Raw genomic sequence first — 21,470 nt, 5'->3', positions numbered from 1 at the left:
GGCTCCTGTCGGGATCCCTGCAGATACTGGCAGGACACAGGGTTAAAATACCCCTGCCACCATCTTGTGCAGTGCTCCCTATGGCTGCTGGCTTGTCGCTTCCCTCCCCAGTGCACGGCCGTGGGATGCTCTTGTTGCTGTCTTTCAGCTCACGTCCCAGTGGATGCAGCCACTGAGAGCCTCGAGATGCTCGAGTGGGGACCCCAAAACACCAAGACCAGTGGGGCTGCCTTGGGATGGCCCCCAGTCCCTGCAGAACAGGGCAGGGACAAGGGGCTGCCTGGTACAACACTGCGCTGACCTCAGCTGGGGTAAACCTTACTAGGAGAGCTTCAGTCACTTGCAATGAACTCATGTGAAAAGGGCGAAGAGCACAAAAACACTCTGAAGCACAGCAGAGTACAAACACCCTCCCCCCCCCCAGCAGTGAGAAGAGCCACGGTGCACGGGGCCAGCAGATGCTGCGGGCGCTCTCCAGGCACCATGGTAACATTGCAGCCACAACCCAGCACCCCGGCTGGCTGTGGTGTGCCGTGTCCCCGCTGTCTCCCCTCTGCAGGGTGAGGGTTTGGGTCAGGGGTGGTGTCTGAGGGACCTGTGTGTGCCCAACCTGCCGGTGGCAACCACCGCAGGCAGCAGGCGATGGCTTCATCAGAGCCAGCTGCAGCGTTTCATCGGCTGTCACCCCACGTCAGGGCTCCAGTACCTCTCACGATGCCTTCCCAGGCCTTTGAGAAGGGATTATGTCTTCCAGAGACTTGAAGAAAATATAATAAACTTAAAATAGCTACTTCCTTATAGAATATGCCAACAAGCCCTACTGAAAACCCAGCAGAGTGCAAATTTGCATAAATCTGCATCTATTTCCATAATTTCAGGCTCACTCAGTAGACCCGCTCTGTGAGGAACAGGTGCCTGACACTGTGGACACCTGAGGGTATGTGGCACACCAAAAACACCACCGAGCCCCCCCCCTGTGCCACCGCTGCCCTGACCCATGCTCGCGAAGGGCCCTGTCCCCTCGTCCCCCCTGCAGCAGGCCGTGTGCCCTGGGCCACATCCAGCGTGGGGCTGGCACAGGCACGGGGCGCTCAGCACCCCGTGGAATCGGACCCCACCTCACAGGTGCCACACGGGACCCAGCACCCGATGCTGACCGGCCTTACGGCACCAACACAACCTGTGTCATGTGAACCAGGAGGCCATGCCTGCATGGCCAAGCCCTCACGACGAAGGTTTGCTGCCATTTCCTTCACCACACGGCTGGTTTTATTCATCTGGGCTCTGCTGCTTGTGGGTTAGATCCCACCAGGAGCCGTGTGAGGTGGCGGTGTCCCCCGGGAGGCTGTGGCTGCCCTCCTGGCTGCCTGGGCACCAGGCCTCGCCGTCAAGTCTCGGTCTCACTTGGGTCGTACAGGGGGTTGAGGTAGAACATGGGCTGGGCTTTGGGAGCCAGCTCCTGCGGTGCCTCCTCCACGGAGCCGGTGTCCAGCGGTTCCTGCAGCAGCAAGGGAAGGGAAAGCGAAGAATGGGGAAGGGAAGCAACACCCCCAGCAGAACCCACCCAGCACAGAGCCCTGCGCACCCCATGTCCCCAGGCACCCCATGTCCCCAGGCACCCCACGTCCCCGGGCAGGGGCCACTCACCACGTCGAACATGGGGTTGTCGAAGCCTTTGTCACTCGCTGGCTCAGGGGGGGCCGGGTCCTCTGCTTGGTCCCGGAGGCGGGTGAGGCGCAGGGGACACGGCCTGGGGACAGACATGGCATCACCCTCAGCACCCCGGACCCACGGCACCCCCTACCTGCACATCCCCTGGCCAAAACACTGCCAGTACAAGAGGTGGGTGGGAAATAGGGGCCAAAGGTTTGGGTTATGGTTGAAATGGGACATTTGTGCCCCTTCCCGGGGAAGATGCACGTTGAGCAGAAAGCAGTGGTCCTGCAGCTCCAGGACCTGCCCGCAGATAACTGTGGTGCTCGTCCCTCACAGCCATTGCTCTCGCCTTCCCGGGGCTAAAATGAATTGCCACAGAGCTGCCACCTGTTCCCACTGCAATCTCAACAAGCACTAATTACTTTTTATCATTACTTTTACCATGTTATCATTTCATCATGTTAAGCACTACCCTTGCTTTCATTAGATTACTCATTACTCTTATCCTAAGGGTCCCGGTCCCAAGCAGTGTCCCTGCGCCAGGTACGAGGCTCCACATGTGTCACAGCAGCCCCTGAGCACCCCCAGCATGCTCAGTGTGAGAGTGCTGGGATCTTTTTGGTGGGAACAAGGTGAATTTGTTGGTTTGCTGGTGGCCAGGATGGCTCTGCTGCACGGAGCCAGACTCCATGTGCAGCTTGTCCAGCAAATAACGCCCTCATGGGGACTCAGTGCCCGGGGGAAGAAGACATCCAGGGACAACCTGATCATTAACCCACAGGTGTAGCAAACCCAACCAAAACCACCGTGTCTCTGCAGCCCTGCCTCCAAATTCACTTCAACCCAGCAGGTCAGCCTGGGGGGGAGCACCCCTGGGGTCACCCCCCCTGGGAGGAGCACCCCTGGGTCACTGAGGGGAGCACCCCTGGGTCGCCCCCTCCCCAAAACACCACCAGAGGACTTTTCCCACCCCAGAGCCACCCAGGGACGTGCCGCAGGAGCAGGGCGGCTGGGGACACGGGCTCAGCCCATCTCGGGTAGCTGCACACCCTTCCCTCCTGCTGCTGACAGAGCGGGTTTCGAAGGCCTGTCCAGCGTCCAAGGAAGTGTCAGTGGAGTATAAATCATCAAGTAGCAATTACGGGGCTGGGAGTTTTATTTAGAAATTAAACGGAGGCTCTGGTTTATGGCTGGGAAGCATTCTGCCAGCACGTGCCACATGGCAGGGGAAGCGTCCCCAGCCACCTGCTCTGCTGTCAGCCCACGACACAGCCAGCAGCGGCCCTGGCTCCGCGTCCCCTGGCAGGTACCAGTGCACCGGGCACACACAGGTGCTCTCGATGCCTCTCGATGGGGTCAATCCCTGATGCCTGCAGTCAGGGCAGTGGGTAGAGACATACCGATAAACCTGCAAATCACTCCTCGCTTCACCATGGAGATAAAATGAGGGTGCCTCTCTCCCTGGGGCAGCAGGGAGTTGGGTGCTGCTGGCTGAGGCGCTGCAGGCAGCCAGAGCCTGCCGTGGGCACTGCCCTGTGCCCACCCTGATGCCGCGTGTCGTGGGGAAGGGGATGGAGACACAGGTGGTGCCCAGTGGGCTGCGCAGCGTGCAGGATGAGGGCACTGGGGGAGAGCTGCGGCTGCTTTCTAACGCTGCTGTCCCCTCTCGGGGCTGTTTCAGAGCTGTTTTGCATGGCTTTGATGTGGTTCTACTTAGAAGCTGGCAGCTGCAGCTCTCCATCCCCTGGCAGGCTGCAGGCAGAAGGCTGCAAGGATCGGGAGAGCTACCCAGGCAGCAAGGGCAGCTGTGCCCAGCGGATCCCTCCTGGCTGTGGAGGAGGCTGGGGCCATGAAGCTGCCCTTTGGCCACCTCAGACCTTCCCAGCGGCCCTGTCTGGAAGCCGGCAGAGCAGGACACAGCCTGCAGGTTACCAGCATCAGCTCTATGCTGCTGCAGAAGCCCTGTCCCTACCTCTTTCGGTAGAGAAAGAGGACCCCTCCCAGCACCAGGAGACTGGAGAGCAGCCCCAGGACCGTCCCCACTGCAATTCTCCTCGCTGCGCGGCTTCCTGCTTGCCCACTGAGGGTGCTGCCGGTGGCCACCTCCATTCTGCTGCTTGAAATGCCAAGTGCTTCACCTGGGAAGGAGCAGGAAGAAAGGGGTGAGGGCTGGAGAGGGCGAGCTACCTGCACACTGCCCCAGGACACACAGGGCAGAGGCAGCAGGCACAATAGTGTCACCCCATTCCCGGGAACAGGTGTGGGATAAAAGGCCAGGTGGACTCAGCCAGGATGGGTCTGGACACATAGGGCTGGGTGCGTGTCCCCCAGCTGTGGTCTACACACTTTTCTGCCTCTTACACTCACAGTGTTCTGGCCACAAAGCAGCTCTGCAGAGAGGGACCTGGGTTCTGCAGGAACCAGGCTGCCACAGCCAGGTAAGCGCCCTCGGGGCAAGGATGGGCACAGGTCGAAACACAGAAAACGGGGGAAAAAAGTTTCATTTCATGGTGCTTCACTCACACCGTTATGATTAAAACAGTGAAACTTTGGGATAAGCAAGGTTCCCTGATGAAATGGTGAGAAAAGCAAAGTGTGTGTGTTAGGCCCTGGTGGGGGTGAGGCGGTTTGGGAGCACCCCGGGACGTGCCGTGGAGGAGGCAGAGTTACCGTGCTGTGCTACGTCGCCCACGAGGTCTGCAGCCAGCTGCTGTGCCGCGGTGCCAGCCTGCTCTCCGGCCCCGCCATCGACCAGCACGATTTGGATGACGGGCGTGGAGCCCCGTGGGAGGAGTCCCAGGAAGGTCTGAGCTCTGTGCACCTTGGAGATGGCCATCTGAACGCCTTCGTACTTGGGCTTTCCAAAACACAAAAGCCACATAAAGCCCGTGAGAGCGGAGGGCAGAAACAAATCCCATCCATAGACAGTCCTGATGGACGTACCGGTGAGGACCACCAATAAATCTGCACGAGCCCCAGCACAGAGCTGCCATCCCTGCTGCTGCCTTCCCAGAGGGAAACCCCCTCCAGCCAGCCTGCAGCTGAGGAAGCAGCTCAGTGTAGCACCCCATGGGATGGGACCTCAGCTGCACCAGCCCCCAGGGCAAGGTGACACACCTGAGAGGCCGAATCTGGGAGGAGAAGCATCCCAAACTGTGGGGACCGAGACACCCAGCATCCCTGGGACGTACCAGGCTGAGCCAGGCTCGCAGCACTCTGTCCTGGTACTTCTGCAGGTCAAAATCGGGTGTGAAATCCAGGGTGACAACAGCTCCTGTGGTCCAAAAGCAGACAGAAAAGCAGTCACAGCCCAAAAACAAAGCACTGCAGCAGAGGCACAACTCCAATTGCCCCAGATGGCACCCAGGGACCCCAACACCTCCAAACAGCTGGGTCGCACTGGGCTTGGGGAGTGGAGCAGCGTCTGAGCTGCCCGGAGAAACCTCGCCTCCTTTGCTGGCCTTTTCAGCAGCTGCTTTGGGTGAAAGTCTTTTGTTTGGCAACATATTTCCAGCGGGAAGCTCTCCCCTGAAAGCTCTCTCCCGCATGTACCCGCAGGAAGCTCTGCATTTAGCAGGGTCTCAAGGCTGCGGTGCAGCAATGCTGCCGTGGCGTTGGAGGAGAGGCACAAAGGAGCTCGTGTTCCCTCCGTCGCTGCCCTGCATTCATCGATTCAAATGTTGTCCTCGGAAACAATGCAAGCAAACATTCGGTGAAATATGACATTCCCCTAATGGCTTTAAAAGGCTCTGCTTTTAGGAGTGTATCAGGGAAACATATGGTGCCTTTCTAATGAATTCGGTGCGATGTACCAAATATCCAGGTACAGGCACGTATGAAGCATCGCCCTAAACAACCTGCCAGGTGGACTAACAAATATGTGCCCACTGCCGAGGGAATGATCTCACTCTGCAGGTTTTTATCTTAAATGAAGCAAAACAAACTTGCTGCTGGAAAGGTACAAAAAAGGCACGTTTCCTTTGCCTGTTGTGCACCGCACAAGGTCTCCTGCCGCGCTGTGACCCCCACCAGGACGCTTCGGGCCCCACTCACCGCAGACCCCGCAGCAGTGGCCGAGGGGCCGCAGGGGGCTCTGGCAGGGCAGCGCCGGGCACCCCCCTGCCCCGAGCAGGGACGCGCAGATGCGGTGTCCGTCCTGGAGGAGAGCAGGGCAGCGTCAGTCCCTCGTCCCCCGTTCCTTTTGATGGGGAGGAATCGCCCCTCGCTCCCAAAGCACTTCCCCAGATTTCCCCGGGGGGACTCACCTGGGTGTTCCCGCAGGCACAGCCAGAGCTGTGGGGACAGCGGGCGCCTGTCACCTGCAGGGTGCCATTGCCGTGGAACTGCCGCAGGGCCGAGGGGCCCCCCAGGTACTCGGCCCAAGCCTCAGCACTGCTCAGCTCCTGCCCGGGAGGAGAGCAAGAGGACAATGAGCACCTCCATCACTGCCTCCAGCAGCCAGCCTGCGGCAGCCACGCAGCAGGAAAACCCTGCAAATTGCCCGCTCTGGCTTTTCCACGGGGCCAACAGAAAAGTCGTTTCCAATTTATTTTTTTTAAAGGACCACAAATAAACCATGAGAATTTTCTTGTTCTGCCTCTTTCTGCTGGGCCAGGGAACTCAGTTTATGTGGTTTTAATTACAGGGGGAAGGGACTGGGTATGAGGTGCTTGCCTTCAAGCTGGGGAACATGTCAGTGGGCTCGGCTCAGCACACGCAGAGCTGGGCTTCCCAGCCTCATCCTGCACAGCCACCTACACCCTGCACCCGCTGCCTTCCCCGGGGGGCTCTTCCTGACACATCAAGAGGATTTCTCGGTCCTTGGGGTGAAAATACCCTGCAGGCAGCAAGGAGTGGGCCGGATGGAAAGGGACAGGGTTGTCTTTCATTATAAGGTTGGATTTTGAGAAATACGAGACATACACAAAAATATAAAGCTCTCTTTCCATCTCATCACTCAGTGGCTGCCTCCACCCCAGAGCAAACGCCACAGCACTGCAGCCACCGTGGGGGGTTGGTTGGTGCAGGATTGTGCCCCTCAGTGCTGGTGGGGGGTGGTCCCAGGCATCAGCAGGACCAGCATCACTCCAGCACCCAGGACCATCTACCTCAGCACCCCCTGGACCCCACAGATGAGCTCCATGGGGGCTCTGGCACTGGCAGCTTGCTCGTTTCCTGACGCCTGGCCCCGAAATGGCTGAGCCCAGGCAGCACAGCAGCAGAAATAATAAATCACTTGTGAGATGTCTGCCGCATCTCCCACTTCTGGAGGCAGCGCCTGTGTGCTGCCGCAGAGGCTGTGATCTTCAGCTCCTCCGACCGCGAGGGACGGGGATTGGCATCTGCCTGGCCCGAAGCGCAGCAGGCTGCGAGCATTCCTATAATTATCCCCCCGATCAATTAGAGAGCGGTACGCAGCCAAAGCTGGGAGACAACTGTCAGCCCGCGGGGCACATCCAGGCTGTGGGTGGGAGGCAGGCGTCCCGGGGGGCCCTGAGCACAGCGGTGGCAGACACGTGCCTGGGACAAGGGCAGCCCCTTGGTGGCACAGAGGGTGCTGGTGGGGAGAAAAAAAACACCAAGCCTCTGGATCATCATCTGCCTGATGCTGCACCGCCCTGGGGATGTGGTGAGGAGGTGCTGAGGAGGTTTCCCCCCGGCTCCTCGTTACCTGTCCCATGAGCGAGATGCTCCGGAGACGGATCACTTGCTGCGATGAGTCGAGGTTCACACGGAAGGAGGTTTCGGGCTGGAAGATAACATCGTCGTACTGGCACGGGACTCGCTCCTCGTCCACGGAGAAGATGCGCCCAGCTGGCTCCTGGTCCCCAGCAGGGGACACATCCTGCCACAGCGCGGGGTTGAACCAGGAGCGCTGCTCAGCGTCGGCGAACCTCAGCACCGTGCCTGGGACAAGTGAGAGGAGAGGTGGAGTGGGAGCTGGACCTGCCCACAGCCTCTGGGTGGGTAAAAGTGGCGGCCACTGGGCCACGGGGCTGGGGCGAGGGGCCTGCTGGCATCGCCTCCCCATGCAGGGCTTCCTGCCAAGGGCGGGTGGCAGCAGCAAAGCCCTGCTTCTGGCTGCAGACCCCCAGACCCAGATCCCAGGGGACTTTTTCCCCCCCTTCTTTAAAGCTGAACCCTAAGGGTAAGGGGGGAAAACAGCCCAGTGCTGCAGCCCCATGCGTGCTGTTGTACCCGATGCTGTCCTGCGGCTGGACTACAACGCCACGTGCCACCAGACGTGTTATTTGGCTCCAGGACAGCAAAAGTACACCTCTGGGGCAAGCAGCGCTGGGCAAACAAGTGGCACTGCCCAAACCAAACTGCTACCTCGCTCACTGCAGTCCGAGAGCCACGGGAGGCAGCGGGATGTGCCGAGACACCCGCGCACATGGGCGCCTGCGGGGCCGAAGGGCAGCGCTCCCAAACGGCCGCAGCTCGGCGCTGGGAGGCCCGGGGGTGTAATTTGTAACCAGTTTTCTTTAGAAATACCGTGGCAAAGCAAAATGAGGGCTTTGATGTGGCTGCATGCTTAATAGGCAGGGTGAAACACAAACAACATTTACCTCTCCGCTCCGACTTCAAAGAGCCCCTGGTATAATTACTTTTTTAGAAGACAGGTGATGGAGCAGGAGAAACGAGACGCGACGTGGGGGAAGCCATCAAAGAGCGGGCAGGGATTCAGAGGGGCTGAGTCACCCCGCGACGAGGTGGGAGAGCAGAGGCCTCGGTAGCGCTGCTGCTGCTGAGTTCGTGTGGCTGAGCGCCTGTTGCTTGGGCAGCCAGCCCGGCACGAGGTACCTGAGCCACATCCCGCGTCCCAGCTGCCGTCGAAAGCCGCGAATCCGGCGCCAGGTGCCAGGAGGAGCTCTCCATTCAGGGGGAGGAACTGGACGAAGGGATTAAGAGTGTTACTGCGTGGCCCCGCTGCCAGGCTGCCAGCCACCCAGGCTTGTCATCAAATAACACCGCTAATTGTCAGGATGCCAATTGCGCTCCCCATCTCCGAGGCACTCTGCAGTCATTAGGAGTTACCCTCACTGCGCCCTGCCTAGTGGGAAGGCATTGTGGCCTGGTTTTACAGACGGGGATGCTGTGAGGGGGTTTCACTTTGTCTGGTAGCAGCACAGAAAAGCACGAAGCATTCAGGGAAACAAGAAAAACAGAAAAGCCAGGTAAGCTCTTTCCACGGCTCCCTCCTCCCCTGGCACACACAGACACTCCCAGCGGCTCCGAAATGGCTGCATAAATTCCCGTGCCATGCAAAACCCAATTCCTGCCTGCAAGCACCCAGAGGTGGCACAACAGTGGGCTGCACTGGCTGCCGGCTGGGCAGCGGGTTTATTAAAGGTTTAAAAAAAACAACTGTGGGTTTATGAAAGGATTAGGATTTATAAAGATGCCTTACACTGGCTCACAGACTAGGACATGCCTCGCCCCATGGGTGAGCATCTCACCGTGCTGGCTCCTGCCACACCGCCTGTGTTTGCCCCTCAGCAGATTAGCAGAAAACAATTAGGGAGCCCAAGCAGGTGGCGGACGCAGTGGGTTTGTGCTGGGGGCGAGCTGTGGAAAGCAGGCAGCAGCACTCAGCACCACTTGCCGCAGCCAGACCCTCTCCTCACACCCCCTCTGGCAAACAACCCGGCCAGGCCAGTGGCACCACACTTGCCTGGTTTGGCAGCGGTCAGCAGGACAAATCCTGCCCAGCCCGGAGGGCACAGCACTGCCCCATTTCAGCAGGGAGCTGCCGCCTCCAGCCGGCACTGCCCGCCCCGGGGCGGCCTGCAGCAAGCGACCGACTCACTCACAGCGCGCCGCTTATTCAGCCCCGCTCGTCTCATTTTCCATGTACAGCCTGCCAGAGGAAAATCTGGGTTTTCCCCCAGCATTTCCATGCGTCAAGGGGTGAGTCATGTGCAAGGCTTCACCCTCCTCCAGCTCAGTCCATCGGCGGCGCAGCGCCGCTCCCACCAGCTGCTGGGAGCCCTCGGGTCCGCACCGTGCCTGTGCAGCGGGCCCTGCGCTCGGGGAGAGGCACGCTAGATGAGATGTTGAGGTTTCATCTACTTAATTGGCCTTTAAATATGCATGTGGGTTAGAGAAAGCGAGACCTGGGACTGATGGCAGCGGGTGGCTGCGACAGCTCTGTCCATGGGGTCCCAGTGGCGGCCCGCGGCACGGACAGAGCGAAGGGGCCGATCACTGGGCTCTGGGCTCCTCCTGCCCCGAGGCACGGAGCCTCCCCACCACCCAGAAGGAGACATTTGCCCACGGGTGCTGCTTCATAAGACCACAGGACATGTAGGGCCTAACTAGGAACCGCACCACCACGTCCTCCAAACCTCTTTACTCTTGAGGAAAGCCAATTTTTCCAACACAGAGAGAGGCTGAAAGGTCTGCCAGGATGAGAATGGCAACGTGCCCTCTGTCTGCAGATGCAGAAGCCATGTCTAGTGACATTCTGAGGCCCGGGACTTGGCCTGCTTTGAGCTGGCCAAGCTCTATGCTACCAGCCTCCTTTACCAGGCTCGTTTTCGACGAGCCTGCGGGCTGCAGCCCTGTGTGACTGCGCTGAGCGGGGACGGAGCTGTCTGACCCCGGGGCTTGTCACCAGCTGGCCCCTGGTCACTTCTCCAGGCTGCAGAAGGTGGTGGTGGTGAGTTTTGCTGCTAGGTTGAGTCCATCAGGTTGGGAAGTCCCATCTCTGCTCCTGCCTGGTGGACATCTCTCTCCCCAGTGAGGCTACCTAGCACTTTGACCGCGGCTGTGGATCAGAGCCCCCCAAACACCACGAGGTGGCCAGGGGTTTGTTTGTTCAGAGCTTCACAAATTAATGAGGGGGAGAAAAAAGCTGCAAAGGCAGCACTCAGACAAGTGTGTCCATCCATTTGTGATCTGCATTACTCACACTGCTCCTGGGAGCAATGCAGGAGCATGTAGTATGTACATTACTCCCGGAGCAAAGGAAGGCAGCCCGGTAAGGACCTCGGCTGGTTGCAGATCCACACAGACATACACAAATCCAGTGACCCGCCAGGTCCAGCGTCACATACCCCTTGCACATGAGGGTCCAGAGGTGAGCGGCGTCTGGACAGGGTCTGGAGAAGTTGCAGGGTCAGCAACGTGCTCTGCTCACGTATGGCACCACTCATGCCCACAGGAGAGGTGGAAGAAAATTCCCCTTGGCCTCACAGCCACACGTGCAGAGCCTGTGTGCCAGCTGGGGTTGGTCTGCAGCCACCAGCCCCAGGGCTCTCTGGAGAAGATGCAGCTCCTCCAGCAACCACAGAATGCAAGAAGAGCCCTGCACTTTTGCTTCCTGGCAGGACTTTCCGAGGCTGGTCCCCACACCAACAGCTGCATCTTTGTCTCATTGCCCACCACTGCAGACGTGCTGTACACGCCCCACTGCTGGCCTCGCCGGGAGGCAGCGGCGGGGCCACTGCTGTTGGCAGCAGAGCTGGGCAAGCCCTCCCAAGGGGCACGCACCGGTGTCCAGAGCATCTCAGTCTGTAAACTATTTGCACTTTGTCTTTTCCTAGCAGAGCAAAGAGTTAAGCAGCTCGGCTCACTGCAGAGGACGAGTGGAGACGCTGGTTGGGCAGTGGCTTTCTGCATTCGGGAGTTTGTATAGAAATTACATATAGGCTGGGCCCCTCTCCAAGTACATTTTGAACTGAGCAATGACATGTACCAAAGGAGCAGAGCCAAAAAGCTGGCAGTTTCATCTGTTTTCCTCGGCTCCTGCCAACCCGTACTCCAGGGGCATTAATACCATGAGCTTGGAGTCCCACCGGTTACTTCCCGCCCCTGACACCGGGAAATCTTATCTCCCTGGTCTTCATTTTCAAATGTAGCGACAACTGAAACACAGCCATAATTTGTCTCATCAAAGTCAGAAAGAAAGACCCAAAAAGACGACAGGAAAGACCCCACCTTGTTCTCAGCCATCACATGTGCCACGCCAGCACTGTGCCATGGCACGAGGTGCGGTCCTGCTGCCCCAACACGTCAGTGAGAACAAAACCAACTGCTGAAGTGCAAAAGGAAGGAGAGGGGAAGGCAGGGCAGGAGCCACCTCCTGCATTTCTTTCCTGCAGAATGACCTGCAACTGTTCTAACCCAAAAGCAAAGGCCTGAGAGGGCAGCTTTTGAGATGTGTGGGTTATACCCAGCCTCTGGCACATCCCGGCGGCGCTCTGGCAATGAGCATGGGTTTGAGGTGAGCGCAGGAGCAGTGCCACATCCATCAGCACAGGGAAAATGGGATGCATCTGCTGTGGGGAAAGGCAGGAGGCAGGCAGGAGGACAGGCAGCCTCTGGTCCCTTCCTGCTGCTGCCTGTGGATGGGAAATGCGGGGGTTTTCCCCCTGCCCTCGGGGGCTCTGGGTGCCGCCAGGTGTGCGTGCTCTTGGGTGGGATCCAGCAGCAAGGCACGGGGCCAGATTTATCCACAGGTAAATCCCTGGGATGGCTCTGGAGAGCTGCCAGGGCTCTGCTTGCTGTGGGGTTGTTTTGGTTTGTTAGGGGCTTCCTTTGCTTTCTCTCCTGCCCGGATGAAACTCACACCTGCATCCTCCAGCTCGTTTCCAAGCCCAGTGCTGCTGTGTCCATCCTGACCCCGCTCCTTCCCCTGCTCCTGCACCTGGAGCATCCCAGCACCACTGGGCGAATGGCTGGAAACTGCAGAGACCTCCTGCTGGGGGAGCCGCGGTGGGAAGGTGCCACGGTTAGCCTGACACCCCTCCGTGAGACATGCCCCCCGGGAGGAGCTGGGCTTCAGCATCCTAAGGAAAAAGGGTGAGATGTGTACTTTTTTTTTTCCCCCATGAGAACGCTGCTCAATGAAGATGCACTCCAGCCCTCATCGGCTCCCTCGAGCACCTCTCCCTTCTGCTTTCACCCACGGCAGCAGCAGGGGCACGGGCGGCGGAGCAGCGTGCTGGCGGGACTCTGGCATCATCCCCTGCACGTTATCGAGGTGCTTGGCTGCTCTCCCCTGCCTGCATCCCTGCTGCCCCCTGCAAGGCAGGGTAACTTGGCAGCTGTGCTCTCATCAATACGGGATCAGGTTCCCCTGCTCTGCCTGCTGAGCTGGCCTCGGCAAAACGTAGGTGAGGGTGATGGAGTAGTGAGGCTGTGCCCAGGGAGCAGCTGAGCCCCTCTCGGCTGACCCGCGGCTCCACCTGCCTCAAAATGCTCTGCTGGGGTGCATTTTATCTGCAGCACCATGATAAAGTGCAAACCAACAGCACTTCCTGGCCTTGGGGGAAGGAGATCCTGCCAAAATCCTCCTGAGGTCAGCAGACTGCCAGCCTTCCCCCAGGGGACCAAAGCCCTTCCCAAGCCCTGCTGCCCCCAGCTCCTGGCCAATGTGTGGGTGTTCCGAGCCTCCCTGGGCAGAAATGGGGTGTCCTGGTGCCTGGGCAGAGGGACGAGGGGACATCGGGAGCATCCTCACTGTTTTGCCCAAGAAGTGAGAGCAGGGACACAGCTCCCGCGCCGAGCAGCCGGTACGTGAAATGTTCGCACCTGCGGGAGTGCAAGTCAGGCTAAGGCACTTGAGCTATGGATGCAGACTGCAAACAGAGGCTTAGAGCTATTTACAAATCTACTCAGGATTAGTTCAGCTCATTTTTCTGAACTCCTCTCTGTGCCCAAGGTCAGAGAGAGACGGAAGGCGGCTGGAGGTGCTCACCGAGGGGCGGCACAGAGCCAGAGCTGCCCCAGCACCCACCGCAGCCCACGAGCCCCCAGGGTGCTGGCACGCTGCTCTGCTCACCGCGGGCTTTGCAGCTCCCTCCTGCTGCAAACGAGTCTGCAAGGAACAAATAAACGCGGGGAGGTGTCAGCATGGACGGCTGCAAAAAGCTGCTTCGCTGCACCCCTTCCTCAGGCAGCCCTTCAGCAGGCACGCTGCCGGAGAACAGCCTGCGGGATCTGGGCTGGTAATTATGTGTCGTCACACACACACACGCACACACACACACACTCCCATGAAATTTTTACCTTCATCTCGGGAAAAGAGAAACTGTTCCCTTGTCTGGGTCTTGTTAACCTGCGTTGCAGCGATTTCGGAAGCAGGGGGAGGGGAGCGCCGGTGCGTGGGCCGAGCACAAACCATTGCAATTCATTAGAGCCAGCGCCCCTGGAGAGCAATTGGCATTTCGAGATCAATCTCTGCCAGGAACCAAGCAGGAGCATCCTGCAGCAAAGCCGAGTACATTCTGCTCTCACAATTAGGCAGCTAAAAATAAAACGCCAGGAGATGAGGGCCTGCTTGGACCCCAGCTCCTGACCCTCCCTGGGGATTAGGGCCCCGTAGCGGTGGGCAGGGACAAGGTTTGGGCAGCTGGACCTCGGTGACGGTGGGATGGGCGCTGGGCACAGCTCGGGTGTGAGCCCGCCCTGCGGGCAGCGCGGTCCCCAGGGACAATCCCACCCCATCACCTCCTGGACACCTCGGGGCGGGGATGGGTTGCAGGCAGGGTGTGATGAGAGGCCACCAGCTCGGTGCAGGTGGTGGTGCCACCAGCCATAAGGCATTGTGCTAACTGGGCAGGGGGCTCCGGGCTGAAGGCACCGGAGATGCCCATGACATTGGTGGTTTCCCCCCAAGCAGGGAGCAGCAGAGAGCAGAAGGTGATGTTCACGCTGTGCCCTGACCCCGAGACCACACGAGGCTGCGCTGCCCACGTGGCTAAACCTGACTCCTGCCCCCCCAAAAATAGCAAGTGGCATCATCCCTGACCCCGCGGGCCGTCCCTGGCCCCGGCTGGGGCACGCACTGCTCGAGGGCCTGTGCGGGCTGGGGAACGCCGTGCCCGGCTTTCCCGTGGGGACTGTCTGCACTTCAGTGCCTGCGGCCCTTCAGGGCCAAAAACAGGGCGAGCACCCAGGGGTGCAGCTGGACCCAGGTCACAGCACCCAGTGCGAGACACAGGCACAGCCCCGCAGTCACAGGCAGGGCACGGGGGTGCAGGTCTGGGTCCCCTGCCCCTTGCCGGGTCCTGGGTTTTCGATGCCTTGCTGGCACGTCAGGCACTGCCACGCTGAGCACCTCCGTCCTTTTTTTGCAGATTTACCCTCAGGCACCTCTGGAAGCCTGCTAAATACTTATCTGCATCTTTAGGCAGCTAAAGACCATAGAAAATCCAGCCTAATAGTGATGGTTACGCTTCAAAGTCACTCTACGCTTAAGCTGGATTTGGATTTAGTGTGTAGCTGAGTTAGAGACCCGCTCTAACCTTCAGAGCAGACAAGTGACAAATCGAACAATGAAGGCGCCTCCCTTGAAGGGGAGGTGGGCTTTGTGGGTTCGGGCCCCTGCAGCCCCGACCTGATCCCAACAGCTCCAGGGGGCTGCGGGCTGGGCAGGGGCCAGGGGCGGCAGCTCTCCCCGGGCCGAGCTGTGAGAAGAGGAGCGGTGACCGGGCGCTGAGTGCACAGCAGCATGCAGGAGGGAAAACAAGAGGAAAGGGGAAAACAGAAAGGAGAGGAAGGTCTTGTTACAACAGGATCAGGCCTGATCTTGCCGTTGTCCATGGGCGCACACACACAGGGGCAGAGAACCAGCAGTGGGAGCGCAGCAAACAGCCTGTTCAGGGGGCAAGAGCGGGTATTCTGGTGTTTCTTACACAGGAGACGCAGGGGGAACAAGAGTCCTCGCACCACCTCTCCACCAGCTCTGCACCAGCCCCCAGCATCTCCTCCCCTGCACAGTCAGCACCGTCCTCATGAAAGTCAATGAGAGCTGAGCCCCTTCCCTGGCCACAAATTCCCTCCTGTGATGCTATAGCAAGCATCGCTCGCCTGGTTTTTTTATTTTTTTTATTTATTTTTTTTGGCCAAAGGCTGTATAGCATCTCCATGGCGACTCCAAAGCTTAATGTATTCCTGCTGATTTAAGTGATTAATTCTGCGGCGCGGTGAGGCCAGCATCTGAGCAGGTGCAGCCCTGCCTCACTGCAAAAAGCTTCAATACCAATTTGCTTCCGAACGACCCCGTTGCCAAATTTCACGCCGTCCCCACAAGCGGCCGAGCAGCTCAGGTGCTGGATTTGGGCTTTTTAAAATCCCTCGTCTTGGCAATCCCCTTATCACCTGGTGAGCACAGAGCACGGCAGCACACGGCAGGGAGAGGGAGATGGTAGAGGTGAAATCACAAAACTGAATAGCCAGGTTTGGGAACTCGGTGGGACGGCTCGCTGCAAGCGGTGAGGCTCTGAGGAGGAGGGAGCTGCGTGCCGGGAAGTCAGCTGCCCAGCAGCAGCCATTGCACAGGGCTCAAAACCCCCACCGGAGCCTGACCTGGTGCTGGGGAGGATTTGGGGGCCACTCGGGAACCCCGACTCTACCTCCTGTGGTGGAAACCTCCAGCCGAGTGCCTGGTGGAGGTCGGCAGGGCTCTGCTGCCGCAGGTGGGATCTCTGGCCTCTGGCCTTTGTTCCCAGCGCATGGCCAGCCTTGGGTCTTTTTAATTTGGGCTCTTTAGCTTGTTTTTGAAAGGCTAATGCTGTAATGAATAATGCTGCTTTGCAATTATGCACTTCGCAGTCCTCTGATGAAAGTACTTTAGAAATATTATACATTCATCTGTAAGTAAAATAAAATCTACTGGAGTGATATTTTGCTCTTTTCTTCTCTGGATAAATTCCACCTCATTTATTACATTATATTTGAACGTATTTCCCAAGCACATTCTTTCCTTCCAAAATTCATATGTAAAATGCCACATAAATAAAGTAACTCCTCCAAATATTTGTAGAGGGATTAAATGTGGCGCATGGCGTTATTAAAGCATCAAAACTATTAGCGGGGTAGACAGCTCGAACAAATTATACGACACAAATTTCAAGGGCTCGTTCAGATTTAATGGCTGAGAAAAGAGCCAAACCCCATCTCTGATTTTGTGCTGAGCCTAAAGGCCAGAGAAAACTCTGCTGTGGCCACATCCTGTTTGGTGGGACACTCCAACTCAGCTTGCTGTCTTGGGATGGGCTTCTCCTCCCCTTTCCTCCTCGACGGTGTTTTTGCAGCTCAAGCTCCCCAGCCAGGACCTCCCGTTGCCCCCCGCAGCCCCCAGCCCGCGCTCACCCATCGGGTGCATTGCAGCTCAGTGCTGTGCCTGTCTCACCGCCTCTGGGGTAAGAGTACCCGAGAAAAATATGAAAAGCAATGGCATTTGAAAAGAAATTTCTTGAGCAACATTTTGGGATTTCCCCGAATGGTTTGTTTTCATTTCAAAGTGTTTTCCTGTCAGCTTCACTTAGCCTCAGCCCAGGGCTAGTATCTGTTCCGCACCAGCCGCGCCGGGAGCTGGTGCTTCCCAAGAAGGCTACTGCAAAGAGCTCAGCGGACAGGGTTTTTTTTTTCCTTCCTTTTGGGAAGAAAACTTAATTTCTTCCAACAGGTTTTTGGGATGTTTCAACCCCACTGCCCCAAATGAAAATAAATAAATAAATATACATGGACATGGGCTTTTTGCTCCAGGCTGCTTTCCGCACGGAGCAGCACAGGATGCTCAAGCTGCTGCCCCAGCTGAGGTTTCTCTGCGGGTCGGACCAGTGCCACCCACCCGTCCACCCGTGGCACACTGCTCACCATGTCCGTCACCGCGTGGGGAGACCCGACGAAGACCGAGAGCACCTGAAAAGAAAGCAAGAATAAAAGTCTTGGTGTGCTTTCCATGGGCAGGTAAAGGGCTTGCCAAATGCCCAATGTCATTTTGCAAAAATAATAATAATAATAATAATAATAAAAAAGCTCAGCACTGATACCTTGTCCTTCTCAAAATGAATCACATCGCTGGCACACGGGACCCGCTCTTTATCCCAGTTGGACGCGGTTTCAAAATTGGTGTTGGGAATCCACTGCTTGTACGCAGCCATGGCAGCAGCTGGGAGGAGCAGGGAAGCAAATGTAACCCAGGACCTCTGGAGAGATGTCCCAGCGTGGGCCAGGCCCTCAGGGGGCATCGCAGCCCCTGGTTCTCCTAAGGTGGCTGCAGGGATGGGGTTTGCAGCCCAGACCTCCGCACCCTTGGAAGCCAGCCCTGCGTGCTGCACCAGCTCACCACCACAAGCCTGGGGCCCAGGGCTGTGACTTTGCTTTCTCCTCCCCGCCCTGCCCATGCCTCTGTGCTGGTGGCATCATTCATGCTCACCCCAGCAGCGGCGGGGTGATCTACCAGGCTCAGAGGGACACAAAGCAGGCCATTACCCTTGTGCCAGCCATCACAAGGGTCATCGGTTCCAGCTCCTGGCTCCACACAGCACCGCCCAAAAACCAGGCCCTGTGTCTGAGAGCGGTGTCCAAACACTTCTTGAGCTCCAGCAGGCTGTGCAGTGACCACTGTCCTGGGGAGCCTGTCCCAGTGCCCAGCCTCATGGGATGCTCTATGGGATTCTTCGACCTTTTCAAGCTGGATCTGGGGATTTTCTGCCCAGGATCAGCCTCTGCCTGGCTGCAGTTCAGCAGCCCCAGTCCTCCTGCCCCTGCCTCCTCTGCAAAAGGGATTTTTGGCTGAGTGATATTTTTTTACCCAGCCAGGAAGAAATACGAATAAGAGACAGATACTTTACACAAGAGACAAGGCAGTAAAGGCCTGCAGGCAGTGGGTAAGGATGATACATACAACCTGGTACCTAAGCATTAAATTCCTTGTTTTCTGGTGCCATTAGGGCCCCCAACCTAATGAGGTGTTAATCAAATACAGAGCCCCTGCCCTTGGTGGTTCCAGGAGGTAGGAGGTGAGCACACGGAGCCAGCAGTGCCAGGAGGAGAGGACAAGAGGAGAAAGGGGGGTTGGTACGGCATGTAGTGCAAAATACTGGCTGGCATCACAGGTTTGGGGCTCAATGGTGGGGATTCACTTGTGTCCTAGAGCCTGAGGTCCCCATGGGCTGCCAGGACCCCGATGGTGTCGTGGTGGTACCCGCTCATGACACCCCCAGTGACAGCCCCGCTCGCGGAGCAGCAGGAGGTTGGTTTCCACCCTAATCCCCTCTGTTTGTACAAGAGCTCCAGGAGCATCTGTCTGCGAGCCTGACATTTCCCAGGCTTGGCTGGGAAATTCGCGTTCACCTGGAGATGATTCTCAACAGCCTGAATTAAATGGCTTTGGGAAAGTGATTTATGACCCCCCGAGGGGGGGGGGGGGCTAAAATAAATAAATAAATAAAAACCTTTGCTCTTAATAGAGTTTGTCTTTCCTTTAGTAAATGGGAAAAAATAACAACACTACAGAGTACACACAAAGTAGGTGGTGGAGAGGAGTGGGCAGGAGCACGACTTGGGGGCTGGAGGTGGGGTGGAGAGGGACAGAGGGGCCATGGGGACCCCAGCTCGGCAGGGAGGGGGTCTGGATGGCTGTGGCTGGTGGGGAAGGTGTGCTGCAGAGAGCCTGAGACCTGCTAGTCCCAAAGACCGGGAGGAGAGCTGGCTGGTTGTGCTAAGTAGGCTCTGCAGAGGCTTTATCAGTGTGTAATGATCGCCTTCGGAGCATAATTGCAGACTTGCACTGGCTGGCTCTGCCAGGGGCTCTGCTGAGACCATTTATTGTACATAACCATGTCCGGATGAAGAGAAAAAATATGTTTTTAACCTGAATGAAAGGTGTAATGCACTAGCAGGCACCGGAACATGGGCGTGAGCAGCTGGGGCAGGAGGTGAGCAGAGGGGCTGGAGACAACTTCCAGCTGGGAGACGGGTGGGAGATGTCCCGAGAGACAGCAAGAGAACTTTCCATTCCTAGCAGTCAAAGGAAGGTTAGGGCAGATCTGAGGTCCTCGCTGGCTTGGAGTCAGAAAGAGCTTAAGAAAGGAAAAAGCCCCCAGATAGCCATTGCAAGCTGCTCTGTCCACGCGAGGGACCCGTGTCCTTCCCACCCCAAAAAGCCAGGTTAAAGCTGTGGCAGGAAGGCTCTGCCAGCCCCACGGCACACACACGTCATGTTCCCACAGCTGCAAGGTGTTTTGTGGAGCAAGCCCACACTCTGTGTGCCTACCCGACACGCTGCCCACCGTGGGGCCGCAGAGGTTAACCTGCTCCTGCACAGCCCTCTTTTCCTCATACAGCTGTGCTGACGCATTCCTGCACCCTCCGCAGCCCGGGAAATATCAGTGTGCTATTTAATCAGCCTTGTCTCCAGGGAAGCGCAGCCCTTGAACATCAAAGCGACATGCATATTCAACAGAAAATGGATCCTGCAGTGCAGAGCTGCTGGCTTTGAGTGAGAGCAGGAAAACCTGAGCTGCAGAGGCGCGGCGAGTGCCACACACAAATAGCAGCCTGGCCTCCCAGGCTCGTTCTCCTTCCTCCTCTTTGTCCAGCTGGAAATGCATTTTGCTGTTTGCATTGCAAATACACCGCAAGTGACGCTGAAGTTCTGCTCCGAAACAGGATTGCTAAAGGACACCTGAAATGGGGAAATCATCCCTCGGCCAGCCCTTCTCTCCACGCAGCCAGGCCCTGGGCATACTCACCAAGGAGCTGCAGCATACCGAGGAGGAAAACCAGGCTCCCCATGTCACTGCAGGCTGCTGGTGCTCGCCTCCACAGCCCTGCCTGGCCGGACCTTGGACCGTCCCAGGCACGTGATGGGCTCAGCCCGCAGGAGCGCAGCGGTGCAGGATGCAGCCTTCCCCCAGCACTGACCACAGCCTCGGCCAGCCCCAGGAGCCAGTTTGCTCTCAGCTCCTCTCCCAGGTGTTTTCTTGGCATCCCCAGGGAGCCTGGAAGAGCTGCTGGGGAGCGAGGCAAGGAGGCGAGAGCAGCGGTGGTGGCTTCTGGAGGGGGTTTGTGAGCAAACTCACCCCAAACTCACTTCCAGTTCCCCCCCCCCCCCGCAGAACCCCATCATTACCATAATGGTCTCCGTGTATTTTCAATTCGCTCCCTTGGAAGAGAGCAGCTTCCAGCAACAACTTGTAATTGTACTTTGGCCACCAGCTGATTTGCTCATTACCTGGTGCGCGCCGCGCAGCCCCACGCTGCTTTCGTTGAGGCTGCTGGGGGTCGAAGGTGGCAGCGGCGCCAGCACAGGAGGAGGATGAGGACAAAGGTCCACACCATCCCCAGTGCCCCCACTGACCCCGAGCAACTGTCATTTTAAGGAGCCACAAAGCCTACGGATGGGTGTTTTCACCTCCATCCCCACTGCCAGCCATCCCCGCCGATGGGGGTACTTTGGTGAAGCCACTCACCAGTCCCTGGTAATATCCTCTCTTCTCCCAAACCCTTACCCCTGTGAGCAGAGGGTTGAGAAGAGCAGCAGGCTTCCCACTCCCCAGGTGCCCCAGCTGATGCACTGTGCCCGGGGAGGCGGGCAGTGCTGTCCCCATGTCCCTGTCCCCACCGGTGCCACAAGCACGGCCTGCTGACTCGCCAAGCGAAGAAGCTCTCGAGCAGCAGCTCCCAGCCTGGGCATCAGCCCAAACGTAGTCAGCACTTTCCGCGTAGGGAGCTGGATGCCAAGAGATGTCCTCGAGGTGAAAGGCTCCCACACTCATTACCGCTCACAAATCACTCCCTGGGGATCTCTGGGTGATTGCTGGCTGTGCTGAAATCTGTACTCTAACAGGCAAAAAAAAATTAATCAGCGATGCTCAGCAGGAACAGCTTGAAGAAAGGTCCTCAGTGTGCAGAGGGCAGGGCGCACACTTGTCCATGGCCTCAGCATCCCACAGCACGTCTGAGGCAGGTGGGAGAGGAGAAACTACTCAGTCCCACACAGTGAGAGATGCCGCAAGACATCGAGGCAGGGTGGGATGAGCCTCCCCTCACACAGTCTGGGTTAACACACCCCT

The 21,470-nt window shown here is 57.9% G+C and overlaps 1 protein-coding gene across 2 annotated transcripts; it reads right to left on the bottom strand.

The window, feature by feature from the left end:
- Positions 1-1,246: 1,246 nt before the first annotated feature.
- Positions 1,247-20,611, bottom strand: AMN (amnion associated transmembrane protein). Of its 2 annotated transcripts, XM_035328198.1 has the most exons (13): positions 20,148-20,603; positions 17,442-17,560; positions 17,266-17,310; positions 8,461-8,548; positions 7,328-7,563; positions 5,922-6,059; positions 5,710-5,812; positions 4,848-4,930; positions 4,327-4,513; positions 3,629-3,794; positions 1,648-1,750; positions 1,352-1,498; positions 1,247-1,297 (listed from the first exon to the last, which is right to left on the bottom strand). In XM_035328198.1, the coding sequence occupies exons 1-12, from the start codon at positions 20,383-20,385 to the stop codon at positions 1,388-1,390; spliced, it is 1,617 nt and encodes a 538-aa protein (XP_035184089.1). In that variant the 5' UTR covers positions 20,386-20,603; the 3' UTR covers positions 1,247-1,297; positions 1,352-1,387. The 2 variants fall into 2 exon arrangements, with proteins under 2 accessions (XP_035184089.1, XP_035184088.1); XM_035328197.1 differs by lacking the exons at positions 1,247-1,297; positions 1,352-1,498; positions 1,648-1,750 and adding an exon at positions 2,668-2,684 and having other exon boundaries at positions 3,626-3,794; positions 20,148-20,611.
- Between the last annotated feature and the right edge of the window lie 859 nt (positions 20,612-21,470).

Source organism: Oxyura jamaicensis, chromosome 5 (assembly GCF_011077185.1).
Source record: "Oxyura jamaicensis isolate SHBP4307 breed ruddy duck chromosome 5, BPBGC_Ojam_1.0, whole genome shotgun sequence".
Classification (NCBI taxonomy): domain Eukaryota; kingdom Metazoa; phylum Chordata; class Aves; order Anseriformes; family Anatidae; genus Oxyura; species Oxyura jamaicensis.
Note: the sequence above shows the minus strand (reverse complement) of the source record. Positions and strands in the feature narration are given on the sequence as shown.